Below are 27,667 nucleotides of genomic sequence, written 5' to 3' on the forward strand. Positions count from 1 at the left end.
TATTAGCAAATAATCCCTACTATATATATATAATAATAATAATAATATTGCTTAATTGTTAAAGAAGATTAATATAAATTAAGACAAACCCGCTAATAACGATAAATAAAAATTGTGTTCTCACTAAATTAAATTTTTATGTAAAAAATTTGAAAAAAAATATAGTAATGGAAATTGTTAAATGTAATAATAAAGTCTTCATATTATATGAAAAGCAAATTATGTAAATCTGCGCAATAGATAATTTAATAAGTGCGTTGGCCAAAATTTAAAAAACATAAATTTGACGTTACTTGTCTTGTCATAATTGAGTGTGGGATGAATTCTTATTGTATAACGGTTTTAAATATAACAGTGACGCACAGGGATGTTTGTTGATCCAATTTAATACCTTTAATTAGTTAATCTGTTATGTAACCGAATATAATGGAAAGAACTGTAGTTTCATTTATGTGCCAAGCTTTAATCTCTTCTGAACTACAGTTAAACTTTATCGATAACAGTTTTAAACATGATGTAACACAAGGAAATATAGGAGCAACGATTAAATTTGTTGCTATGATCATTAAGGAAAATGTTATTGGTCATTTGAATAATTGTAATACGATTATAGATGTTTTGAATAAAATTGTCGAGGTAACAAAATTTAAAATAAAAATACATTGATACCTTGATTTATGATTGCTCTTTATATTACACAAAATATCCTTTTTATGTGTGGACATTAGTAGAACATGTTTTTAGTATATATTATTTGGATGTTTTAGGTAAGCGATCAGATAAAGCCTTCTAATGTAATATCACAATTTCTCATGGAGTTTTTAAAAGAAATAATTAATTACTTTGATGTTATTTCACCTGAATATAAACAGTTTTTATATTTAAATAAAAATTTTACTCAACTATCGAATGAATGCATTCTAATAGACGATGAAGATGATTCTGAATTCAAATTTAAAGATGAAAAAATTAAAACTTCTCATCATTTGTGGGTTAACGCAATAAAGTATTCAGTAAATACGTTAAATAATAATGATGGAGATAATACAATTTATATATATAAAGGTTTTTTGGCGTCATTAGAAAATGCTATCATTTTATTAGAAAAACACAATTTAAAAAATAATAGTGAAGTATTGTTATGTTACAAAAATTTATAATAAAAATATTTAATTTAAATTAATTTTAATATGCAATTTCAGATTGATGATATTATTTTATTGACGAATATAATCGAGAGTTTATCAGTAAATCACAACGTCATTAAACGAGAAGTTTTATTTATAAACCAACGACCAAATCCTGCACTGCAAATTTTATCAACATCTTTTAGGTCACTCATAGAAGCGATAAAACAACACGTATTGCAATAACATAAGGTAATAAACTTATTTAAATACAACCAAACATTAATATGTTAATTATATTTAGTCCTGAACCGTAACATAAATCACTTATATGAAATATGATCATGTCCTTGAAATTTGATAAGACTATTGCGTTACGCAATCTCTTTATGCACCGATTGCTAATTTACTTGTACACTTGTACTTAATATGTGTAATTTATTTTTACAACTAATATATTAATAATTATTATTACTTAAAAATATTTAATATTATTAAATATTTTAAAGTAACACCTTGATCAAACTGTATTGCAATTTACGTTCAATTGGATAGTTACGCAATTTACTTTGTTGTTAAATTTATGCCTTGTTTGAACAAGTGATTTTAGAAGCATGTATGTAAGTCTAGAAGTAAATTATTTACGAGTCGCTTGCACACTAGCAAGTACCTGTTTATTGTTATTATATACAGTATCAAGCGAGAGTTTCTTATTTAAGTGTTACTCGGGAATGTTTTAGTATTAAAATAGCTAGTTATAATTTATTCGTTCTAATATGAAGAAATTACTTGTGTTGTTGTGTTTGTTGAATTTTATTAGCAACTCTGTGCTCCAGGATTGTGTTGCATATGGAAAAAGAGTATAGTTCTTATTTTACTTATTTATTTCTATTATGTTAGCAGATTCTTTACATCAACAATCATTCACTTAAAATGCATAATATTTTAATAATATGATATTATGTATGTGCATAATATAGTATTAACTGTAATTTCCACTTGGAAATGTTAGATGTGAATACATAAACCAATCTATCAAAGTAAATGATTTTCAATTATGTGTAAATGTTAAACAAATCCTTAAAAATATAAATATGTTTAAAATTTAATAATATAATATGCATATCATATTAAAAATATTATGAGCACAACATTTAATAATTAGATATTATTTATTAACAGTATTGCATTTTATATTTCAGTGTGCCGGAGTCGGTCAGTGTTGCGGCGGATGTTGCTTTCAAGGCGTTTGTATTGAAAGTAAGTTATACAATTTCCATATACATATCAAGAATTAACTGATGTTATACAATATTAAATATCATGTGTCAACAACATTGTTATTTTAGCTTACAGATCTTGTATTGATTTAAGAAATCCGTGCATTGATCATTACTGTCCGGCAGGATCCGAGTGCGTCTTATTCAAACCTGAGGACTGTCCAGAGTGTGAAATACAAGCAATATGCGACTTTAGAGATGAGAAAGATTAACAATTATGAACATATCTTTTAAAGTTACGTGAAGCGGTATTAAACTTTATTATGTTATATATAATTTCATTCAAAAGTAGTTCCATAAGTTGCCATGCTAATGGCTTGATTAAGGTTTTCACAATCACTGCTTTGCGAATCAGTCAATCTTGTACTCTGAAATTAAAAATGTAAGGTTATGTAAATATATTGTTATATTTCTGTTAGTATGTATTGTTTATGTTAATAACCTGAATATCGGAATTTAGTTTCCACGCTAAAGCTGCTAGTAAGGGACTGTAAATAACATTCAGCAAACCCAAACATCTCAATGTCCAAGCGAATCCGATTCCTTTAGCAAAAGCGCCACCAGCTAAAGGAGCTGTAATTATATAGAGGTTCTTATCAGATTTTTGCAGTGTGAAGTAATCAAACATTATAAACCATAAAATGGGAAAGAGGAACAGATGGTTAAAAATATTTTATTGTTGATTCGATGAGAAATTAATCTTCTCCTTATCAACAGATCTTAATCAGCTTATCTGGTTTCAACTACATAGACTACAACTCTCCTAGTAAAGACGGCTGATATTCACCGCTTGGTTTCAACTACATAGACTACAACTCTCCTAGTAAAGACGGCTGATATTCTAGAAACATGACCCTGGATGTCATTCGCCTGGATTGGTGCTGCACCATTGTATGTGTCAATGTGTGACCACACCGGCCACACATTGTTCGATATTTGATTAAGTGCATAATAACTTTTGTTTACTTCATATTACCGACTTAAAATGCTTGGTTCACGACGAAAAATTAAAAAATTATTGATCGGGGTGAGAAGGGCTAAATAGGAGTCTGAGTCGGTCGATTTCGGTCCATACTTCTTTAAGTGCGATTGAAGTTGACGAGATATTCCTAAAAAAAGATAGGTTTTCCTTTCAATAGCAATTAAAAATCCTGTATTTTGGCCCTCAAATTACAAGACCAAATTTCTCCATTCATTGTGTTATAATTTGCTTAATAATAATTTATTAGTATCCACCATTTAAATCTTACCGATTGAATAAGCGAGGCTTACTGCAGTTTGTTGTAATGAAAATACAGCACCATATTGTGCTGCATGTCTCTTATCCACCAAAGCAGCTAGCTGTGGTACTAAAGCGGCATCCAATGCTCCAATTCCAAGACCGAGACAGAAATGCGGTAACAACAATTCAGCGATGGACTTAGCGCTGGGTATCTGTCATTTAAATAAATATTTCCATCACTGTTATATATAATACATAGCTAAATAAGCAAAATATACATTACCATAAAAGTAGATATTCCAACTGCAAGGAGAGCTGTTACAGAAACTTTCCATTGACCAATTTTACAAGCAATGATTCCAAAAAAATTTGTCCCAATTAAATAACCCATACTGTCCGGTATGAAAACGGTACCCAATTGCCATTTCTATAAAATGTATATATTATAATGAAATTGTTTTATATATTTAATGTTATGTGGAACATACATACCTCTGGCTTTAAGTGAGTCATTAACCATATTGGAAGACATGGCTCTAAAATTGCCATGGATGAAGTTGATATAAAAATGGCACCACTAGCCAGAATAACGACGCTATCAGTTAATAGTGGCCACCAAACTGTTGAGTATTGCTCTACCAACTATAAAACAAAATTTAGGTTACTATCATTGATAATTTTTTATTAATTTGTTAAAAAAATACCTCCGACGACGGTCTGAAGTCTAAAAATGCTAGTTGCATGACTGAAAATAAATTTTTATTGTATGTTTAGTAAAGTAATATATTGTTCATGATATTTTTAAATATATTTACTTAGAGTCATGAATGCCATAAAAGATATGACAAGAAACGGAGCACTTTTTCCAACAAATTCATATAGAAATCCTCCAAATGGATATCCGACCAATACCCCGAGAGCTCCTCCTCCGAGAAGAATTCCCATGATTTTGGAGCGTGCGTTTTCATCTTGAAAGGTTTCAGCTGCTAAACACATTCCTGATACTCCAATGCAAGCAGAGCAGACTCCTTGAATTGAGCGGGCTAACAGCATAGCCATGTACGATTCTCCATAAGCGAATACTGAAATATTTTAGCCAGATTATTTGCAAGGATTTTCCTAAATAAATTTGAACTAAACTTTGTAGTAAGATTATTATAAATCTGATTTATTTGAATCTTTGAGGATTAACATTTATTAGTGTTTTTATTATATTTATAAAACTTAAAAATCAAATTAAAATTGATAACAAATTTTAATCACACTATGTATGATATGTATGTACAGTACAGTAGACTCCCCAATAACTCGGTAAAATGTGCTATTTGGGTGCGTGTAGTTGGGTGACTAGAAAATACTCGCACAATTTTTTGCAATATGACCTACGAATCAGGCACGTGATATGATTATATTTTAAATTATAAATTATTTATATTGATTTTAAGCTATTTAGATGTAAATAATTTTTTTACCTTATGGCTACGTTAATCAATGCTTCTCAATGATTTATTTTTGAAAGAATTCCAAAATTGCAATTTTTAATTTATAATATTTTATTTTTTATTTTTCGAGTTTAAAAATTAAATTAAGAGCAAATAATTTGTATAAATTTTTCAATGCAATTAATTTTATCTGATTATTTTTACTTTAAAAGTTGAGATACGATATTTGTAATTCATAATTTTTATCAAAAAAATTAAGGTTATATTTGAATTGTAACTAAATAAATATGATTATATTTGATTATTTATATATAAGTCAATCATTAGTCGTTAAATTTTTTCAACAATAAAGTTTAAAAAAAAAAAATTGTATGATATAATTACATAAAAATGTAAGTCAGTGTTTTTCATTTAAGACAATACCTATATTGCGCTGGTCAGATATTAATATGTTTACGATATCGAGTGATTTTTAATTATTAGTACTTGAAAAATAAATTATATATAGATTTACATTAAATGTTTTTCTAATTCATAATTTTAAAATAGTTCATTTAAAAAAATATTTATATAATACTTGTCTACATCAACCACTGCTTCTCAATTATTTGTATTTATTTGAAAAATGGAATAAATTATTTTTTTAATAAAGTACTTTAAATTATACTTTTTTTAAATCGCTAAAAATAACTAAGTTTATATTTAAATTATAATTATATATATACATATATGCTTATATTTTAATAGCTAAATAGAAATTAACTAGTTGGCTTTAATTTAATCACTAATTTTTGAATTTTTTATCATTAAAAAATATAATTTTTAAGGATGTAATTGTGCAATATTTTTTCTAAATTATTTTATTCAAAATAGTCTTTGATTATACTTTATACATTTTTTTTATTATATCGAATTTATTATAATAATATCTTACATTTTCAATAATTTATTGTACTGTATAAGCACCCTATTAGGTATTAGTTAGCAATTACTAGAAGTCATGCCTATAATATGTTATACATTGACTAACTAAATATTATATTAATATAATGTTTGATTAGCCTATGTATTTATACCAATGTATGAAATAATAAAATAATGTAGATTATATTAAAGCAAATCAGTTGTTTTAAAATATATTTTGTATACTCACGGAGTGAAGCAATCAATAAGTTGATAGTTCCTACGAATATAGGCACCTTATAACCTACTCTCGCAGTCCATATCCCAACTAAAGGATTCAAGAACAACTGTACTAAAGCTTTAGAAGACAACAGCACTCCAATAGGTCCATTCTCTTTTTCGATTGCTTCGTTATTGTTCAACACACTCGGTTTTGGCACATCTTGTTCGATTCTGGGTGTCGATATGTTTCTAATTTGATATCGCATGGTTGTACTTTCTTCACTAGTGGGCAAAGCAGTGTTTGACCAAAAATGTTCGATTTTGTCATACAACGGAGAATTGGGAATCATTTTCAATGAAGTAACGTATAGTATATCCGGCATGATTGGCACTGAATATGAGTTTCAAATGGTTTAGGAAGGTCGTAGAAATATTTTTTGATGGTTTGGGTGAACACTTACCCACTACTGTTAGTAACATATTGTCGAGGAAAAACGCCAGGTAGATGATTACGACCACGATGTACTTGCTGTTTCTTAACGATGTCCAGATGGTCAGAAACTTGCCAGACACGTTCATGGTTATTTGGAGGTTTGGAGGAACTCAGGAAATTAATTTTCCCGACCGCGTGCGAAACGAAACAAAGCGTTTTCCGGCCGCACAACAAGTGAGAGACACGAACACAAGTAAATAAAATCTCGCAAGGATGGGGACAGGAGCGCAAACTGTCGATCTGGGAACAGCGTTTAGTTTTTTTTAAATAAAAATTAAATTTTGTATACAATTAAATTCAATCAGTTTCATTTTTTAGCTGGATAGACACTAGTTAACAGTCGGAATGATTTTATTGGAATACTATCTCTATAAGACAGAAAGGTTTTACGAACCTTTTAGAATTTTAAATTTAATAAATTAATAAAATAATTATTATTTGAGCAACTTATAAAATAGTTCTTAGCAACTGGTATCTGTGGTACACCATTTTGGTGTAAAAATATGTTTAAATTATTATATAAATTACAATACTAAAATAATAGAAAGATTAAAAAAATATTAATTTTAGTAACAACTTATTTTTTTACATTATAATACAAATATTATGGCTTCCATAGTATGTTGACAAGATAAGAAACTATCAATACTATACTTTCAAAAAGAGATATCATACAAAAGCTTGGCCAGCTAGTCTAATTTTATGTAATAATAAATAAAAGCATTTGATAAGGGGATCCAAATAGTACATATAAACATCAATCTTAGTTACGTAATGAAAATGTACTTTAATAAAACATAATTACCTCAAAAACAATACATTTTATAACCATTACAAAGCTCAGACACAGATAAACACTTTTTTTATCAATGGAATTTTTCTGCAAGTTTTATTTATTTATTTCTAATTTTTTTTTTCTTATCAGTTCCAATTGGATAGAAGAAAATTTTATTAATTAGATGAGTGGTAACGTTAGAGATTTTGGGAATAATAGCCAATATTCTGGGTTGTATATAAACCTTGAAAACATTCAGGGTTTATATACAGATTGTGAATCAGAACAACATTGTTATTTATGTTTACTGAACTTATCGAGATAACTATTCATTCACAACAAAGACAACTTTAAGCACAAAAAAAACAATTAAAAAAAAATTTACGCATCTAGAGTTGGCAACTTATTCACGCTCACAAATATGTAAAAATAAAATATTGAAATCGAAACCAATAATAACTTCAAATTCTATTTTACCATAAACATCTAACACAAATGAAGTTTGATCTTTTTAGGTCAGTTTACTTTAATTTTGTTAACCAGCTAATTGAATAGAATTATCCAATCCTTTATTATTAATGTAACATTATGTTTATCTTCCATTTTTAAATATATTTTTTCTTGTTGTATTTCACGACATTCTAGGAACGGTTAATTAAGCTCTTATAGAAATAATAAATGCAACTTAAGTTGTAGCAGTAACAACTATACAGTAATTGCTGTACGTTGTATTTTTCTCAATCTCACTGAATGTAGAGTTCAGTTACAAGTGTATATGTAAAACTATACGCTGATTTTACTGGAACTTTATTTCTCACCCTCTCATCCTAATAAAAACTAGATTTGTAGACATAGTCAATTTAATTTTTGATTTTTTTAAATAGTGATTAATTATATAAGGTGTCCAGAATATTAAGGGCAAACACAACAGAAATTAATAATAAGATCGAAAAGTAGCATAGTAAAAAGTTCATTGTATAATTAAACCGGTTAGGGTTTATAAAATAATAAATAATTTTAAACTGCAGAATATGCCGGGTATGAAAAATTAAGCAGAATAAAAAAAAATATAAAAGACATTATTTTCCTCATATTATATTATATTGTGTAGCACATTTTAAACTAAATAGAAGTAAGTTTTTGTACTTTACAAAAATTATGAATTTGTAAAGTAAAAAAGGATTTTTATATATAATACTTAAATTGTTATATAAAATAAATAATGGTTTGCAAAATTATAGTTTTTGTGGTGTTTATTTTTTGATTTTGCAATTTTAGATTACATTTTTTGATCAAAACTCAGCTATAAATTAATTAAATAAATGTAAGGTTTTACATTAAGTCATAATGATGTAATAAAAACGATTTTTTTATATTTTGTAGAAGTAAAAGTACTGTAAAAAAAAGAAAAAAATATTTTATAAGAAAAAAACAATGCAGTAAAAATTGGCTGGTAATTTTACATATCAATTTAATTAAACAGTGCTAATATTACACACAGAAAAGAGAGATTTACTTGATTTATTAATAATAAAATATTTATATTAAAAAAAATTGACATAATCATTTTGTATACATTTGCCCAATGCCTTTAATTGATTAAGTAGTTGATGAATATTATTAATACATATTTTTGTGATGTTTTGTAAAATAGTTTATTGGCAAAGTTTAGATACACCTGACTTTCGATACATACATATATATTTGTTTGATAAAAAGGTATACCTTGCTGCTAGTTGCTATAATAAAATTTACCTATTAAAGATGAATAAACCAAATTTTGATATTGTAAAAAAGTACACAAGGAAATTCAGCAATTGATAAATTATGCTATTAATATCCACATTTTATATAAAAACATAAGTATGGGTATTTTGTGTGTTGTATATAGAAACATTCTACAGTTGGGGTGACCTGTTGCTCACTGGTGCTTCTAAGAGATAACCTAATTTATCGTATCTATAGTAACAGCCCCCATCAAATTGAAACGCGACGAACGAGGGATAATCGAAAAGCTGTGCACGAGACTGGTAAACAAGGGTGGTAGTTTAATAAATTTATTCCGTTTCCAGGGTTGGAATGGAATCGTTTAAAAATAATTAACCTTTTAAAGAAAGGACATTAAGAACAAATTAAAACGTTTTATGTAATTATATTGTTGATGAAATGGTGTGAATCTTTATTAATTAATATTTTTTATACGGATCAATTAGTAATTACAAATATTTAGGCATCATTTTTTGTCTTTTAGATTTGTAAAATGTTTGGCATATTAAAACTATTGTAGAGCGGATAAGAGAAAAGGACGGATGCATCTTTAATAGTCTGGCGTTGTCGTGGTATAAAATTTTGCTATGAATTTGTGATTTTGTAGTAATTGAAATGTATGATCCTTAAAACAGGTTACATTAAAGTGTGTATATGTAATATTTATTGTACAATATATGTTCATGTTCGATGAAAAGTGTTTAATGATTTTTTTCGAAAAAAATTCAAACACGGAAACTGCAACAAAAAATGAATTTGCGAAATTTTTGTCCGGATAATCTATGTTCGGATTTATTTCTGTACCCAATAATTGTAGTCCGAAATTATCGGGTCTGTAGTTTTCGTTTTTGCAATAATCTCACTACCGTGAAATGCTTAAAATTCAAACTCTTGATATCTCTGATTTAAGACACAAAAGAGTTTATCCGAACTCTCACCAAGTGGAGCTACGCCAATCATCGACAGAAACGGAGAAGACCAAGAAAGCAGCTGATTCTCTCTACCTAAGCTCCAGCTACGATGTATGGAATTATTTGATGCAGACAATGTTACATAAACATTTTTTACATACAATGATTATCCAAACCGTAAGTAAATTCAAAGATATTGATACACAATAATAATAATTTATAATAAATTAACTTTGCATTATATAAATTAAACACCATGAAACTTTCATTTGAACTGTTCATATAGTAAATTTTATAAATATAAACAAGCTAAGGAAATTATAATCTTAGAATATTTCTAAAATGTAATGCTTACGAAAAAAACAGCTTTTCTACTTTTATTTTCTAAAAAATACTCATACATATACATACTTATGTAAATATTATAAGTATATAATTTCCAGCGAGATTTGCGGTAATATTTTATATTGGGCATATATATATTAATATGCTGAAGTATGAAGTATCCACAAATAAATGATTGTTTCTAATTGTAAGTAATTGTTTTGTTCCTGGACACAAAAACATATTTGACATTTATTATCTAAAATTTAAAATACTTATTCATAGGGTTAAAAACATAGATTATCCTAATTCTATTTGTATTGCTGTCTAAAAATATTATAAATATAGATTACATAATTTATACATGCACGTACATTTCCAAAGCTCAATATACGCATGTAATAATAGAAATATATTTATTCATAAAATAGTATCAAACCATTGCAATAAATTAGTATTTTACCATCGAGCTTAACATCTAGTATCAACAGATGTCGATACTATATTTTAATTTGCTTTAAACATGTAACAACTATTAAAATAAACATTTTTTATTTATAATAATCGTATTGCAACTTTGATTTCTTCGTATCTTTGTTTTTGTAATCGTAGAGATACCAAAACAATCTAAGCGTATAAAAATATATTATTTCAATGAAACTCAATACGCTACAGCCTAAAAATAGACCTGCCATTCCACCAACTGAAACTAATATAAAGTAATTAATATTTACGTTTATAAATTAATAAAAAATATAGCAAATTTAATAAATACCAAGTACGTCTGTGAAACCAAAAATAATATCTCTCCTGAGTCTCATTTTCGGATAAGTAACCATTCCCCACTGTAGATTAGTTCCCAAAAACCATTGTTGTAATGACTGAAGAATATTATTTAAATTATTATTAGAAAATATTATAATAATTTATTATGTAATACAATTACAATAGATTGCATAATATAGTTGACATCATCGCAGTTTGGAAAACATTCGCATATTTTCTTTTTCTCTTTTTTATCATATAAACTCAGAAGCAACTCTATAAAATATGAATTTAAAATGAGTTGCTTGAAATATTAATTATTTTTATTATTTTATTTACCTGTATGCTTATGAAGACATAGTAAACCGTCAACGTTGCAGTATTTTTCATTACCTGAGATATTTATTAATTTAATATTTCATATAGATTTACAAGTTTTATTTAGTAAAATTAATACCTTTAGCTTTATAAAAATGCGGAATACAACCACAAAGATGGTTACAGAGTGATATCCTGCATTCGATTCTGCACAGATTATAACTATAGACAGGACTGTGAGCCAAATTGGATTCTGTTGAAAATTTGCATTTTCGCTGCAAAACACTCAATCTATTTTTTTAATTAATATTGTTAATTAAATTTTAATATGCTATTTATAATTAATAAAATAAATACTGAGAAGCATCAGTAGACGTATAAATACTCAATGCTGTAACATATAGCTTCATGTATAATCCATCATCGGAAGATAATTTTTGACTTGCTATATCCGGTATTTCTAAAGGTCCATGTAGAAATACCTAAAAAATATGAATTAAATTTATGTTTATAAAAAAAAATTAGCTAGTATTAAATTACATCATATCCAGTCTTCAGATTTATTATCTGTGCAAATATTTCGCCGTCTAAGGGATGCACGAAAAAAGTATCATTAGCTGGCAGCAAGTCCTTTCGGTTTAAAGATCTGTAACTGTTATAGAATTTAGGTTATAAAATGATCTCAAATATACTATAAAATATGTTAAGACTTACAAAGGCGAGTTATACGCTGAAATTTGCGAGTTAACTGAGTAGCACAACCCCAATTCCGTGATTGTAGGTTGGAGAGACAAGGAAACACCTGATGCTCCAATTGTCAATGCTGAAATAATAATCACATTAATAACACTTCTCTTGATATTCTAAATTGATTTTGCCAGGTACTTACCAGGATCGAATGGGAAGGAGAGATTCAACAATAATTCCATATAATCGTTGCTAGATATAGACGGATATTGAGGTATCTTGTAGAATGTTGAATACGTAGCTTTTGATAGTTCGTTTATAAAATTGGATAATTCGGTTGCGTTTGCTGGTTTTGCATGTCTATATTAACATTTATTACATTGCTATTAATATTAAACATAGAGAAAAACTACCTGGTTTTAATTTTAAAATTCACCTTTATACATTAAAATATTTTGAATACATTTAATAAAATAAACATTTTTTCAATTAATGTCAAAAGTACATATCTGCTTTCTTATAAGACAAAGATGCGAAAATTGTGGGGTAAGTGGAAAATATTTTAAATAAATAAAAACAATATTATCCAATCATTTTGAAAACCTTATGAAGAAAAATCGTTTTGATAGGAAATAATTTTAGGGTGAAGTGTCAGTCAGGAACCTAAGCTATGGGTGTAAAACCTGTGAATAGCATGTGTTCTAGAATAACTTGATAATGGAGCCCAAGTTATAAAGCATATTGTGGCAGTAGACCTGGACTGAAGAAGCGTAAAAATAATATGTGTATGAGTTAATAAAGGAGAATTAAGGGCAGATTAACTAAAGCAGCTGCTTAAACATTAAGCTAAGGGAAAAATATGCTTTTTTATAGGTGGAGAAAGAGGGAAATATTTTTAAATTTTTAATATTTTCAGCTGATATCAAGAAGATTATTTGGGACAAGAAAAATTTTTTTTTACACTCAGTAAGATAAGTATAAAAATAATGAGCTAAGAAGTAATTTTAACTTTAAAGATAAAATATAATTTAATTACTCACATAATGTAGTTCTTAAGTTTGCTTTCATCTATTTTTGTATGTGGACAGACAGTAACACATGGGAAAGTAGTGTTCCAAGCGAACATGTCTCGATCCATAGATACAACAGTTGGGGAATCTTGATATCGTTTCCAAGTAGTGCTACTTAAATAAACTGCACCCCATAAAGCCAAACATACAACACCAATCCAAAATATGCTATAAAAAGTAAAATTATTTTTATATAATATTAACTAAAAAATGTATTTTTTATACTTACATTTCAAAAACATGTCTCTCAATCTTTGTGAAATGATTTAAACCATGAATTGAACTTGTGTTCAGGAATAATATGAAAAATTCCTTACTTTTTGCATTGGTTTTCTCACATAAAGTTTTCTTTTTGGGTGGCTTAGCGTTTGCCACTTTTCTATTACGAATATCTTCCTCTACAACTTTTAAATTATACGACATCTTTTCTCTCTCTCTCAATATGCAAGTACCAAGCTCAATTTACGCTAACAAAATTTAATTAGTTCAATAATTAATACAGAATAGTTCTTTCACAACGATATAGCACTTACATATGCATAAGCTGCGATGGGAATGAAATACATTGACGCAATAGAGCTTTTTGTTCAGGCGTAGAAAACATTTCTTCTGCACTAAAAAAAACCTCTTTTTATGCATATACATTAAGGTGACTAGATATCTCAGATTATGCGAGACAGTTCAAGATTAGGATTATCGTTTTTTTTAGATACATTTTTAAAATTTTATAACCGGTTTTAAATATATACTAAAATATTAACTAAATAAAAGTATCGATCTAAACCTTATTAACGTATTAAATAAGATATTATTTAAACCGAAGTACACATATACAAGAAGATGATGACAATTGTAAAAACAATATTTACAAATATCTTGACCTATTATACAACATATAACAGCTGTGGACCATTATCTGGCAATTACAAATAAAGGATTTCTAAAAATTAAGAATGCATTTTTTAGGAAATAGCCTGTAAAACCCGCATCTTTTGAAATTATGTAAAATAATAGAAATAAAAGTGATTAAGTTTGATACTAAATTGGAAAATGAGATAGTTTTAAAGTCATATTTAAAAGATTTGTAACATAAAAATATGATGTAGTTTTATCTTTGAATGCTATTGTTGCTCTTCATATGTGAAACAAAGCTCTATATCCTGAAATTTCGGAGATTTTAAAAGTTAAAACCGCTACACAACAGCGAAATAGTAATTTGTAAATAATGAAAATTTAAAATTAAAATACGATTTTAAAGTATAAATGTAAGAATAGAATACTATGTGTTGATTTTGACCATAGGGATGCATTAGAGTAATCAAATAAATAAGAAAATTTACGCGCTTTGACTAGATCTACTAATACTAATAATATAATGCATTAAACACTTGAGTGCCAACAATTTTATTAAATTTGGGTTTTGATGTTAAAGGTAAAGCCTTCATTTTCAGCCATAAATTTATTTAAAATATTTTCGTGAAAAATTGTTTGCAACACCTAAATTATCATGGATTACCAAGCCAATCGCATGCTGGTAATCGAATGACAGTAATATAGTGTAATGAACACGAATTTGTGAAATCAGATTGATTGATACGGTTAATTATTCATGATTAGTATTGTACTGACTGTAATTTTTCGCCTCAGGTTATTTATAAGAATCGATACCAAGTCTATAAAAAACACGTATTAAATATTATTTTATATCATTACACGATTGCTAAATATTAAATGTCGTAATAATATTTTTTATTATATTATTGACAATGATACAAATTTATGTATGATCATAAATAATAAATATAATATTATAACACATCTATGAATAATAAATTTGCATTTTAAAAACATATTTTTGGTTATAGAACAACAGTTATTTATCAAATTTATGTATTGCGTTATATACAAACGGAAAACTATCCCAGATCCTTATCGGCGCAATTATACACTATGAGCTTTTCCAACATGCAATTTATCAATAATAATGAATATTTGAAGACTTGTGCTATAATCTGATATAATACTGTTATATTTTTTCAACACAATAGATTTTTTTATACTGCACACTCACCATCACTAGACAATGATCGATCAATTTTACTTCTATCGCACAATGAAAGTATAATTAAATGCCATTGAACAATGTGAATGCATTTTCTTTTATGATTGTGCTATAATTGAATTAATTTAATTGTACATTTGTTGCATCTACGCCCAAATATTAAAGGTTATCGTATTGAATTCAGCTTTTTGTGTTGCTAATGAAAGAGAATGTTTCCAAGAAATTAAAAGTGAGGATAATGATGTTACTTTTTTATTTCTAATTAATTACTATTGAAGAGCAACATATACAAAGAAGGCCTTAATTATATATAAAGACCACCGATTGCTCTTTTATCTTCTTAATTACCATGTGTGCTAATCATTTAAATGTGTTATATATTAAAATTAGAGCAATAATGATTTATTATATATAGTTTATGTAATTAAAAATTTCTAAATGGTACTGAATAGCATTACGCATAGTTGTTTTTACTACGGTCGTGGATTTAATTTTTGCATACAACTACATTAAAACAATACTATGGTTAATTAATATATTTGTTGAAGAAATTTTGGACTTACTTGATTTTACCGCCATTTTTCAGGCATATGTTTCAATATTAAATCATATATTTTTTCAATTCCTTGTACTATATCTTCTTATATTTTGAGTATCAGTATATTGCCTCTTATTGATGCGGTTTCTACGAAAATAGCAAGTTGGCCAAATATTCACATTCAATGTTTTTGATTAATTTAACTAAGAATTAATTATAATAAAATGCTAGGTATTTCCTTTTTCTAATGGACATTTTTTGTCAATCTTACAAGACCATATTTATGACGAGGATGACAAACGAAAAATTCTTTAGCGTCATTTATCTCGAACAAAATAGGGTTGTCACGTCCGCATATCTGAGGACCAAGAAAAACTACATTACCATTAATTTGTATCATCCGGCGATTGATCCGTATACGAGAATTACACATGGTATACAAATTACGTTATAATCTTAATAAATACACTGACGTGGTTATATCATCGTATATCTAAGGCAAGCTACATCTTAAAGGCAATCTTAATATTCGACAAGCTTCATCAGCTTAATTATTAATTGGCATGAAGCTATTAAACTTATTCAGCACCAGTTGAAGTCTCAGTTAAAATTTGTGTATAAATTAAATTTTACACTCAGTCGGGCAATTTTGTACGATTCGTTATGCTTTTTCAACCGACATATGAACATATACTGCTGTATATTGGATTATCGACGTTCATGGATTAGTTGTTGATGTCTAAGTGCTAATCTATGTAAATTATATAGAGTTTGGAATAATATATGTATCGAAATTCGGTTGGGAAAAAATATATCCGGTAGCTTTGGCCATTAATGGGATTATGGGCTTGTTGTCGTAATAAAATGGCTTTATAAATTGATAATACTTTCAAGTAATTAATCATTTTAAAAGTATTTTACATATTATTAAATCGACATTATATTTAAGTATTTTATTATACTAGTAACTAAAAAAGACATTATCATCAATAATAGTAAATGTTCATTTTAGTTACAAGAATTTTTGACTTTTATAAAATCACTAAGACTTACTACGATCTCAACGATTAAAAAAAAATTAACATAAATTATATTATAAAATAAATACGAGTTCTTGTTATTTATAAGAGATTTTAAAATTAAAGAAAATAATTTCAAAAACAAATTAAAAAAATAAATCAGAACTTATTCTCTATAGCTAAGCCCCTGACGATGACTTAATTTCTAACAGAGCCCTTAAAATTCTTCTACTGATTGCCATAATTTTTTTTTATATAATAACTTAGGATTTAGTAAGGCAGTGTTCTGGCTTAAAGGAAAAAAATCAGCGTCTTCGATCATGTGACCAATATTGACGAATATGGGCAAAACCTTACTCTTTGTTATTGTGTAATACATATACTATTATATTAAATTACGAGCATTTGTGTAACAGTATATTTTTAATTGATATCTACATAATAGATAATATGGGAATGCCTAGTACCTTTTTTTATCACATTTTTTTACCTTTGTTTAAGTAAGATCCTGGTTTTTATGCAAGATATCGTTTAAGGGATGTTTACTAAGATACCTAATATTAGTTTGATTAGAGAATAGAGAAGAAGAAACTGTTTATTTGAAAGTACAAGGGACATAAATCAATTAATTACAAGACATATATACTTTTTTTAAATAATAATAATACTTTAAGATTTTTTTTTTTTATTATAAAGATGAAAATGCAATTTCAATAAAAAGCAGCGTTTTAGTTTTGTAATTTTGTTTGTAATATTATAAAAATTCTTTAGATTTTGTTTCTGATCTTTTAGAATTACATTTATAAGACGCCATGCATTGTAAGACGCAACCATAAAATTAGAGACCACAAAACAGGAAAAAATCGTCTTATTATCGATGAAATACGGTAGTTTTATAATAATATTTTAGCAAATCTTTCAATTTCAACCAAACGATTATGAATAATCACGACAAAAAATAATATTCAAAATTATATTATTATACCTAGTTCTTGATTTGTAACGACTCGTACATTTTAAATCAACAGACACGGTACACGCGCGTCTGAAGTTTCGCGAGTGGTGCTCGCGGACTTAACAAACATCAAGAAGTACGCCCATATTCTTACGATCTCGTCTAACTTACGGGGTGGGGATACGCCTTACTCGCACGACGTGTATATAACGCGGCACAAAACCGGACTAGAGACACTTCACCCGAGAGTTGTACTCAAATACAATCCACCCTGAGGAAGCGCAGTAACCAATCAACAATTTATTAACATTTTTTTAAATATTATACTTTCAAAATTAAATTGCAATTTAATTATAGACGTGAAGGCCAATATACTGGATTAATCCTACTTTTACATTTCAGGCGCACAAACAACACAACAACATAAAAGCAATGGCAATGAGAGCCGAAAATTTAAAACATAAAAATCCAGATATGGATATAAAAATAAATATAATTGCTGTACAATTTCGATACTTATATATATACATACAATTTAACATATATCGGTATGTTGTTCTAAACTATGTCAATTTGTTTTAGTAGGAAAGAAAGTTGTACAGCTAACATGCCTTTACAAACAAATAATTACAGTTAATTGTCAATATTTATATGGTAATCATTACTGTATCATACTATCCCTATATTTTAGTAAATGACCATACTATTTTTTAACCATTGCTTACTGTTATAATTTGAATAAATTGCCTTTTTAGATTGGATACACATGTGGGAGGGGCAACTAGCCAACAGTAACATGTCTATTACACTGAAACAATCTTCGCTCATAGATTTTTAACTGCGTTCGTTCATTATCGATAATTACAATTTTTTACCATTGCCAAATAACCGAACATTACAACATGACTCCCATCGAATGATAAATGTCGACAATTCATCTCGGCACGGCATATAAAACATAATTCAATTAGAACGAGATGAAACCGGCGATTAGATTAGATTTTGATGAATTGCTGTCGAACCGAGATTAACTGTAAACGGTAATTTTGTATCTATTTTTTTTAAAAAAACATGAATCGATTTCTTTAGATTTGTCTATATAAATGCGCACATCCAGAGACGCTTACATCCACTTTCCCTTATATGGAAGACACGTTCTGTTCACTTGCTTTCATCTAGACCGATGTTTAGTGTAGAAGAGCTTAGAACCGGTGGCATTTTTTCCACAATCTCAGATTGACACTGACAGAACTGACAAAGATCCGAGAGCAAACGACGATTTCATACGCGCGTGTCACTTAGTCTAGTTGTCCCAAGTTCCGTGGAGGATTTTGCATAATCGATTCTAAGAAAGTCTGAGAGACAGTTGACGAAGTGATAATCTTTAGCGAATTACATACGCCGAGCAGTTATTTTTGACATCTAATTTAAATAATATAAGATTTTTTAGGTGCTCATGCGCGAACACATTCAGAGTCAAATAAGCGTGATTTTTATATGACAGATCGCTACATATTTTAATGAAGTAAAAAATCTATAATCTTTTAATCTAATATTTTTTTAGGTAATAAATTGCTAATATTTTCTTGTTTATACATTTATCTCAGTGGGTTTAAGTTACGCAGTTATGACAAGGCGTAATAGGTAATTTTTATAACTAATATGTAAATTGAAAACAATTGTTTCATAAGAGTATATACATATATAAATATTTATTATGATATCTGATTTTAATAACATTTCTTAGAGAGTATCACAAACTTTAAAATGGTAATCAATTTAGTACATTATATTTTTTTTCGGATTTCCACTCATTAATTGACAGCCTTATATGACAGTAATAAATCAATATACAAAAGCTGATTGATGAATATTGCAATATAAAAAATATAACTCGACCATGCAATGGTCAAAACTCGACACAGAGATGCTTATCTGGCAGCTTATTATGGAATAAATTAGATTTTCACCGCTATGCTGGATCTGCATCCATATGTGGCTTATGTACTAATATATTATATTAATATAATAATAACGTGCTATATATTATACTATTAGATCAAGTATTAAATGGTTAATTGTACGTACAAATAATAAATTTGTTTGAGAGTAGATAAGCATTAATGATCCATGAAGGAATGACAAGTATTTATTTGTAAAAATGAAAAATATTTAGAATTTTATGAGGACAACTTTTTCAATAATTTCTTGCCAATTTTCATATCACATAAAAACGCTTCCTCCTGCCATATGCAATATACGTAATAACGCAACTTGTATATGATTGATTAAACACGGAAAAGATAAGTAAACTATGTATGGGTATTATAATAAGAATTAATTTGTTCATACAAATACAACTATTATAATACAATTTTTATTTAAGGTAGATTAATTGAAAAAATAAATAGATTACAAGTAATTATTTTAATCGTTTAAAAAATATTTCATTTCTCCTAGGGTCTGCGTGACGTGTAGAATTTACTAGCTGCAGTAACGGGTTGGCAGTGTGTATTTAAAATGACCTTTAGTGATCTGTTTATTCTGTGCGAAAAAAAACTGTTGTACTGATCCATCAGGAACTTATTTCCGTTACAAAATATAAGAAAAAAGTGTTGCAAATTAAAATCAAGAAGTGATGTTCATTTATATCTTTATTTGTATATTAAACCATCGTGGCTTGACAGGTTTACCTAATGCGCCACGTTGGCCTAAATCATAAAATGTGTAACAATTTAATTAATTTATATTTACATTGCATATTCAATATATCGTTGCACAATATTGGGTAGTCAGACGGCCATTGCCAGAGTAGAGTTGGCAAGTGCTTCAGTCATACCCTTTACAGACAAGAACAGTGGACGTGACCGACTACTTTGACTGCCCTTCGGGGCCCGCATTCAGAATTTCTCGAGCATCAAAGGGTTGTAAATGAATGTCTTTGAGCAATTTTTAAAAGTGTTTGTATAAATTTCCAAAAGTGTTTGTATAAAAGTATAAATATCGAAGAAATTTACGCTGTAATTTTTCTAGCCGCAATTCAATGCATTAATTCATTACGCCTAAAATCTATGTAATAAAGTCAGCTTCCACTTTAGTATGCTGCGAACTAGGGCATCATAAAGAGTGCGCATTACTAAAATATTCATAAAGTAACGCGCATTTCACAAGACAATACCTAGCATCTATATTATTCTTCTTTTACTCTCTGCAAGGTACAGATTAAATTTCCAGTACTTTTCAGAGATCTGTTTAAAATATATCCGGCTAGATCCATAAAGAATTGAAATCCTTCTGCATATCAAGGGAATCCAAAATTTACTGCACTCGCTTGAAAATTGTCAAGTGGTTTGCATATAATAAAAAATAAGCATTTTATTGCTGTCTCTGTCATTAATAAACAACAAGAAGCAGCAATGACCTAAGTTCAATACCTGCGGTACTCTAGAAGAGATAAAACATCGTTCTGAAAATGAGTTTATACTTGACGAATGATGTATATCGGTCAAGTAATTTAAAAATAGCTTCATGAGACTTTCAGAAAACCCGAAATTATATATTAAGTTAATCGCGATCGACTTGTTTAAATAGTTTTTTGAAATCTGTGTTTTAAATGTCTATCTGCATACTAAAGTTTATTAATCTCGAAACAAAGTTAAAAAAAATAATGGATTAGTGACAGAAGATCGATGTTGGCGAGATTTACTTTTCATTGTTTTCATAATTTTCATGATAAAATAAGCAGTGGAAAATAAGTAGTTTTACTGATTAACTCATAACGATCATTACACACAATACAACTATTTTTATTGTGAGTAATGATTGTTATACTCTATATTTCAAGTTAAAAATGTTTATTGACGATTAGACAATCAAAATATCTGCGTGCGTTTGGAGTCGAAAAATAATTTACATATATGAAATTGAAATTTGAGGCACTCGTTGACTAAAGGTATTTTAAGTCAATCTTAACATAAATTGCATTAGAAATATGTAATGGACATTGTATATTTACTTTCTGATTATCTTTCGTACACTTATGTAGTTCATTATTACAATGTACAAGTATTTCATAAATTTTCTTGCTTAAGAGTTGAATATCGTGTCTAAAGTAGTTCATTAGAAAAAAATAAAATAATTTGAAACAGTGATATTAATAACAGTTACTAGTATCACTCAGTCGGTCTCGTTTAAATGATTTAATTAAAATACTAATTTCCTTTTATGTTTATTTGGCCTGGCACTCTTTTAACGGCACGTCAAAGATGTTTAATGTAACCGATCGACTAAAAAAATACATTCATCACAATATGATCCGAGTTTGATATATGTAAATGGATTCTTGTGCAACGAACACACACGTGTCTGGCATATAAAATATACACAAAATATATTTACAAACACGGCATTTGCATTTTGGCATCCACAGTAATTTACAAATGACAAACATTCGCAATTTTATCTCGCAAGATAGTATATAAATGTGTTACAATACTTGTAATAAAAAAATACATGCATCTGATAGCAAAATCGAAACAAAATTGTATGTTTGAGAGAGTTAGATTTATATCGATCTCAATATTAGGAAGCTTCCGTGGCAAAGAACATGACTTGTCTGTAAATCACTGCGAAACTGTGTTGCCTGTGTAATTTATGCGCGTACAGGTGTTTAGAACCGCCTACTGGTTACTCAGAATAATAATTTCTGAATAGATATAGATCATCTACTGATTGTTCATTTTATTGTTTTTTTTATCTACAATAAACCAAGATTATATTTTTTGTATGATTTTCATCTTTAAAATCTATTATTAATCATTTTTTTTATAACACAATTCTAAATATAATTTTGTTTTAATAATTCATTTTACATATTTAAAATTCTAACTACTTCTTAAACATATTTATTTACAACAAATTTAACATTAGTTATACAACAAATTTATCATAAATTATCTAACATAAGTTTTTATGTAATTAAAATTAATTTTATTTATATGTAATATGTGATTCTAAATGTTTTTCAATAGTTAAGCTCTTAAACGAAATTTTTATGATCAGTTAATTTTTTTTGGGTTAATGAAAACTTTTTAGCAGTTACATTAAAAAGTTTTAAAAAATTAACTGTTCCCAATAAAAAGATAAAGATAACGGTCAAAAAGTTTGGATAGTTAAAATATGTTTCTACAAAAGATTAAAACAGCGGTGAAAATGTTTTAAGAGTTTGAAGGTTTTATGTAAAAAAATACGATCTAAAAAGTTTTAAGCTTTAATTTTCAACTAAAACAGTCCAAAATAACGATAAAAAAAGTTTAGATTTTTGACTAAAAAGTTTTAAATAAATATGTAAGAGGGGCAATTTATTTGGCCATAAGCTAGGCCACACTCTAAAAATACCGATGTGGCGATGACAAGAGCAACAAAATTATTCTCTTGACCAGAACGGGAAGATGACAGCCGGCGGTGTCTCGTCCGCCGATCTCATTTATAACATTCAAACCCTATTTCCTATAAAATAAACTGCAGCGGCCCAATCTGTGGATTGCCATCTATCACCTCACATCCGCCAAACTGGTCTTATCGTGGTTAACCAAAATGCTGCTTATGGCCAAATGAATACACCCCTCACAAGAGACGTTTTGAAACTTGGAATTTTCAACTTAAAATTGAGAAATAACCATCAAAAAGTTTGAATTTTCACATTAAAAAGTTTAGACTAACAGTGAAAAACTTTCGAAAGTTTAAATTTTTTTAAAACAATTAAATAGTTTTAATTCTTGACTAAAAAAGTTGACAGTTTTGGGTTTTATGGGCAAATGGGGGCGACTTTGCAGCCGCCGGAAAAGCTGGTAACGATTTATTTTATAAACATGTATAAATTATCATATATATAAAAAAAATGTAGATACCACTATCATACGACGGAGTTGAAATGCAAGGTCTTGGAATTTCGAGTCTGCTGAAGTGTCGAGAAAAATTATTGTCAGCTGTGATTTCGTGGAGCAGCTGGGATTTGTCATGATATGTTTTTGTAACGATACTGGATAATCCACTGATATATCTCACCACGTCTTTACCGCGTTTTTCTATGTTAACAAATGTCAGATTTTTTATAATGTTGACTCGAAACAGATCACGCGAATCACTGATGAGTATGTTTGCGGGTCAATTGCACCATTTCTTAGGTATACCCACGAAATGTGTTATGTAGGTGGCCTTTCTTTCGAGCGTGATTTTGATTGTTATAAATAGTCGTTAGAAAGTCGCAGGTTTTGGTGATAGTGAAAAATAAGCAGGCAGTGGAAACTCTCCCAATAGTATCAAATAAAAAGTTTTAAAAGTTGGAAATTTCCTTTTCATAAATAATATGAAAAATAATTAAATAGTCAATTTTTGCACTTAAGGGGTTTAAAAAATGGTATAAAAGGTTTTTAAAGTTAAAATTTTTAACTAAAAATGTTAAAAATAATGGTCAGAAAGTCTTGAAAGCTAGAATTTTTGTGAAAGAAGGTTTCGACTAAATAGTTTGAGGTAATTAATATAAAGTTTATATAGTTTTAAAAACTGAAAAAAAATTGTATTCTTAATTTTCGACTATTTTTTTTAAAGCGGTGCAAAACTTTGGACATAGTTGATTCCAGACTCAAAATTTTTTAAAAATTATTATGTATAGATCCGGCCAATCTTTTTCAACCAAAGTATGGGAATACTAAAAATTTATACTTTACATTAGGATAAATCAAATTGTCAGAATTTTCGTGTCCGCAATTTTTATATATTTATATGTTCGTAATTATTTCTGTCCGGAATTTTTAAATTCACAGTTTTTTTCTAAAAATCACAAAAATTAAATTTAGATTCATTGTGAACAAAAAGCGTTTCCTAATATTTTTTTGTAAGTGTATATTTTATAACACCTTTTATTCATTTTTATTTTCTTAAGCATTCAAGTCTGTTCAATTTCTCATTAAAAGTAATTAAAACACCGTTGAAAAGAAAGCAATTAGCGGAGGTATCTTCAGACGAACAGGTTCTCTGGGCAATTGGGGTTTCACAATCAGTTTTTTGACAATCGACAAATGCCTCGGTTCGATCTGGTTGCCTAACCCGATCGACCGCTAATCAAAGTATTGATCTCGTCGAATATTAATCGATCAGTGTAATGGGTGTAATTAGTCAAATTAATATGAAAGTTACACCGTATAGAGGCGATAGTGCGCATGCGCGCGGGACGCTGCGTGGTTGGGAGCGTTTATTAATCGATATGACTACACCTCTGCAATTATTTAATTAAATAACGATTTCAAATTGCTAAAGCTTGTTGAAATAATTATTTTACTATTTAAAGGAATAAAAACGTAAATTTTTACGCTCAAGTAAGATTATGAATTAACAGGATTGATAAAAACGATTTTTTATGTTAATAATGCGAAATATAATAATATTGTAAAATCAGGAAAAATCTTGAATATTTCGACTAAGCCCGAACTTGAATCGGAACTTATGCTGAATTTATACAGACAACTTCGAAGTCGAAGAAAGTAGCCGCTTCCACTTTGACCGCCCGAACTGGTGCAGCCAAGCAGTCACCTTGAATATATAATACAAAAGTGCAACTTGATCTTTGAGATGACTTGAAGACTTTACGATGCAATACGTACTATAAACTGTTGTAAATTTAAAATATTTTATAAGCCTTTGTAATTAAAACTTAAAAATAAATGTGAATGCAAAGCCAAGTAACATTAAAAATATATTATTTATTTATTAATACATATTATCTATAAAGGTAAATTTTTAATTATAATAATAATTTTTAATATACATAAAAATGAAGGATTTTTAGCTTTTATAATCAGTTATACATAATGCAAAGTGCTATATTATTAATAATTGAAGCTTGTCTATTCTTTTTAACTGGTATTCTTAAATATATATAAAAAAAACATACATACGTATGATAACACGATAAATAATGTTATTTGCAATAACTATACTAATACAATTTAATATGCTATAAAATTCAATAACTATTGTCGAATATTGTACCATTTGTCAATAATGAGTTTAGCAACATTTTATGCAAGTTGGATGCCAAACATTCACTGCTAAGCTCAGATGTATACATTAAATTACCAAGAAACACAAAAAAAACTTGTAGATTGTCCAACCTGCGTCCAAATACTTGAAGTCTCTATCGCTTTGTCGGAATATAATGCCATTAAACCAACGCGACGGTGAAACGACCAGTGATCGATTACACCATTATTTATTGATTTGAAACATTAAATCACTCATTGGCAATCAGATTAGGTGCTCAAAATGGAAGCGAGAGAAACGTCGGTGATTTTTTAGTTTAATACGTGAATGTGTTGTTTTTTTTAGGCTCTAGCCACCAGTAAAAAAGCTTAAATTGGTCACGGTAGGGTATTGGTGGTAAAGATCTTGTACCACGCCAACGAAAATAGGAAAGTTTGCATAACATTTCGTGTTTTAATACGTAAAATAAATTATTTTTAATTATATGCGTTTATATTTTATTGCAATATATCACAGATTATGTAAAGATTCATTTTTGTTTTAGTAAAAATTATGTTACAACAAATAATTACAATTAGTTAAAGATGAGATGTACTCTTTAATAATTATAAAAATATAATATTTAATGCATCATTGGTACAACACCGTTTCGTTTAAATAAATAATTACAAGGAGTCACACAATGGCACTTTGACTTAAAATATGTTAATAGTTAAAACATTTATTGATTAAAGGATTAACCAAAGCTTTTGACACGCAATAGCCAGATTTAAGGGTTGTATCAAATGAAATGATATAATAATATTATTATTATTACAAATCAGGTTTCATTTTATTTTATTTGTTTTTTTATTATATTTCTGCAAAGTTTGCTTTACAAATAAAAGGCGAAAAAGTATAAAATATTAGTAAGCTCTTATTTCTCATAAAAAAAATATTTTCTTCGTTTATTCAAGGAACTTTTTTTCTTAAAATTATTAAATAAACCGACACTTTCATATATTATTCCCAAAACCGACACTTTCATATAATATTCTCTGATACTTATATATTACTTTTTATAATAAAATAACAGCAATGATAAATTACATTTTTAATAAATTTGACTTTGGAGTTTAAAAAATATATTTAAAGGCTTATGTATGTAATAAAATATAAATGTATAATGTTCTTGTTTTCTATATCTATCATTATCCATTGTTTATTTGAACAATATGTGTGTACAGTGACGTCATTTGCAAGGGAGGGGGGGGTCCGGAAAAATGAATGTCATTTAATGAAATGCTATGTATCTTATTAAAATCGAAATAATAAAAAAAGCGACTACTGGTTAATTTATTTTGCAGGTGCTAGTAAAATTACATGATTTCAACTTTTCCTCATGTAGTAATATATACATACATACTTATCAATATTTATTTACATGCGATGTACAAATGTTACAGTGACGTAATTGCTTATGTTTAAGTTAATTTTTTGGTCCAAATACATATTCACCGGTATATATGTATTTCTACTAGCGAAAATATAATTTAATTGATAGGCGCAAATATACTTCCACAATTTTACGGTTGCGAAATATCCATTTGTTCAAACCCAAACTTAACCAAAATACATACTAAGCCAACATATCTCTAATAACACAGTTAAGTTATTCTGACTGTAACAGTAGTAATTCTCTTTATAAAGATATTCCAAAAACGAAGACGTGTTTTTTAGCACACGTCGGCTACGTCAACGTCCATTA

The 27,667-nt window shown here is 28.0% G+C and overlaps 2 protein-coding genes and 1 long non-coding RNA gene across 13 annotated transcripts in view; 1 reads left to right on the forward strand and 2 right to left on the reverse strand.

Moving 5' to 3' along the window:
• The first annotated feature begins 247 nt into the window (after nucleotides 1-247).
• LOC148233903 (uncharacterized) lies at nucleotides 248-2,828 on the forward strand. Of its 9 annotated transcripts, none has more exons than XR_015810262.1 (5): nucleotides 248-636; nucleotides 768-1,128; nucleotides 1,203-1,379; nucleotides 2,330-2,387; nucleotides 2,477-2,828. It is a non-coding gene; the product is annotated as an uncharacterized LOC148233903 (long non-coding RNA). The 9 variants fall into 9 exon arrangements; XR_015810263.1 differs by having other exon boundaries at nucleotides 269-636; nucleotides 768-1,133; XR_015810264.1 differs by lacking the exon at nucleotides 768-1,128 and having other exon boundaries at nucleotides 257-636.
• LOC148233904 (synaptic vesicular amine transporter-like) lies at nucleotides 2,643-8,484 on the reverse strand. Its single transcript, XM_088188843.1, has 9 exons — nucleotides 6,658-8,484; nucleotides 6,225-6,587; nucleotides 4,445-4,711; nucleotides 4,334-4,374; nucleotides 4,122-4,271; nucleotides 3,913-4,056; nucleotides 3,658-3,841; nucleotides 2,850-2,980; nucleotides 2,643-2,775 (listed from the first exon to the last, which is right to left on the reverse strand). Exons 1-9 carry the CDS (start codon nucleotides 6,773-6,775, stop codon nucleotides 2,686-2,688), a joined length of 1,488 nt encoding a protein of 495 aa, XP_088044969.1. The 5' UTR covers nucleotides 6,776-8,484; the 3' UTR covers nucleotides 2,643-2,685.
• Nucleotides 8,485-11,001: 2,517 nt separating this feature from the next.
• LOC148233905 (pickpocket protein 11-like) overlaps nucleotides 11,002-27,667 on the reverse strand; it is an 87,396-nt gene continuing 70,730 nt past the window's right edge. The window contains exons 2-13 of one of the 3 annotated variants that reach the window (XM_088188622.1): nucleotides 13,840-13,920; nucleotides 13,536-13,773; nucleotides 13,277-13,474; nucleotides 12,439-12,596; nucleotides 12,264-12,372; nucleotides 12,090-12,201; nucleotides 11,907-12,031; nucleotides 11,689-11,840; nucleotides 11,571-11,624; nucleotides 11,413-11,507; nucleotides 11,242-11,347; nucleotides 11,002-11,175 (exon numbers count right to left, since the gene is read on the reverse strand). In XM_088188622.1, coding sequence (XP_088044748.1) covers nucleotides 11,018-11,175; nucleotides 11,242-11,347; nucleotides 11,413-11,507; nucleotides 11,571-11,624; nucleotides 11,689-11,840; nucleotides 11,907-12,031; nucleotides 12,090-12,201; nucleotides 12,264-12,372; nucleotides 12,439-12,596; nucleotides 13,277-13,474; nucleotides 13,536-13,729 — 1,461 coding nt within the window. In that variant the 5' untranslated portion in view covers nucleotides 13,730-13,773; nucleotides 13,840-13,920 and the 3' untranslated portion in view covers nucleotides 11,002-11,017. Of the gene's footprint in view, nucleotides 11,176-11,241; nucleotides 11,348-11,412; nucleotides 11,508-11,570; nucleotides 11,625-11,688; nucleotides 11,841-11,906; nucleotides 12,032-12,089; nucleotides 12,202-12,263; nucleotides 12,373-12,438; nucleotides 12,597-13,276; nucleotides 13,475-13,535; nucleotides 13,921-27,667 lie in introns of those variants that run through there. The other 2 variants (XM_088188623.1, XM_088188624.1) reach the window with 2 other exon arrangements.

The sequence above is a fragment of the Plectrocnemia conspersa genome, unplaced genomic scaffold (assembly GCF_051122295.1).
Source record: "Plectrocnemia conspersa isolate PC_06_02 unplaced genomic scaffold, ASM5112229v1 ptg000007l, whole genome shotgun sequence".
NCBI lineage: Eukaryota > Metazoa > Arthropoda > Insecta > Trichoptera > Polycentropodidae > Plectrocnemia > Plectrocnemia conspersa.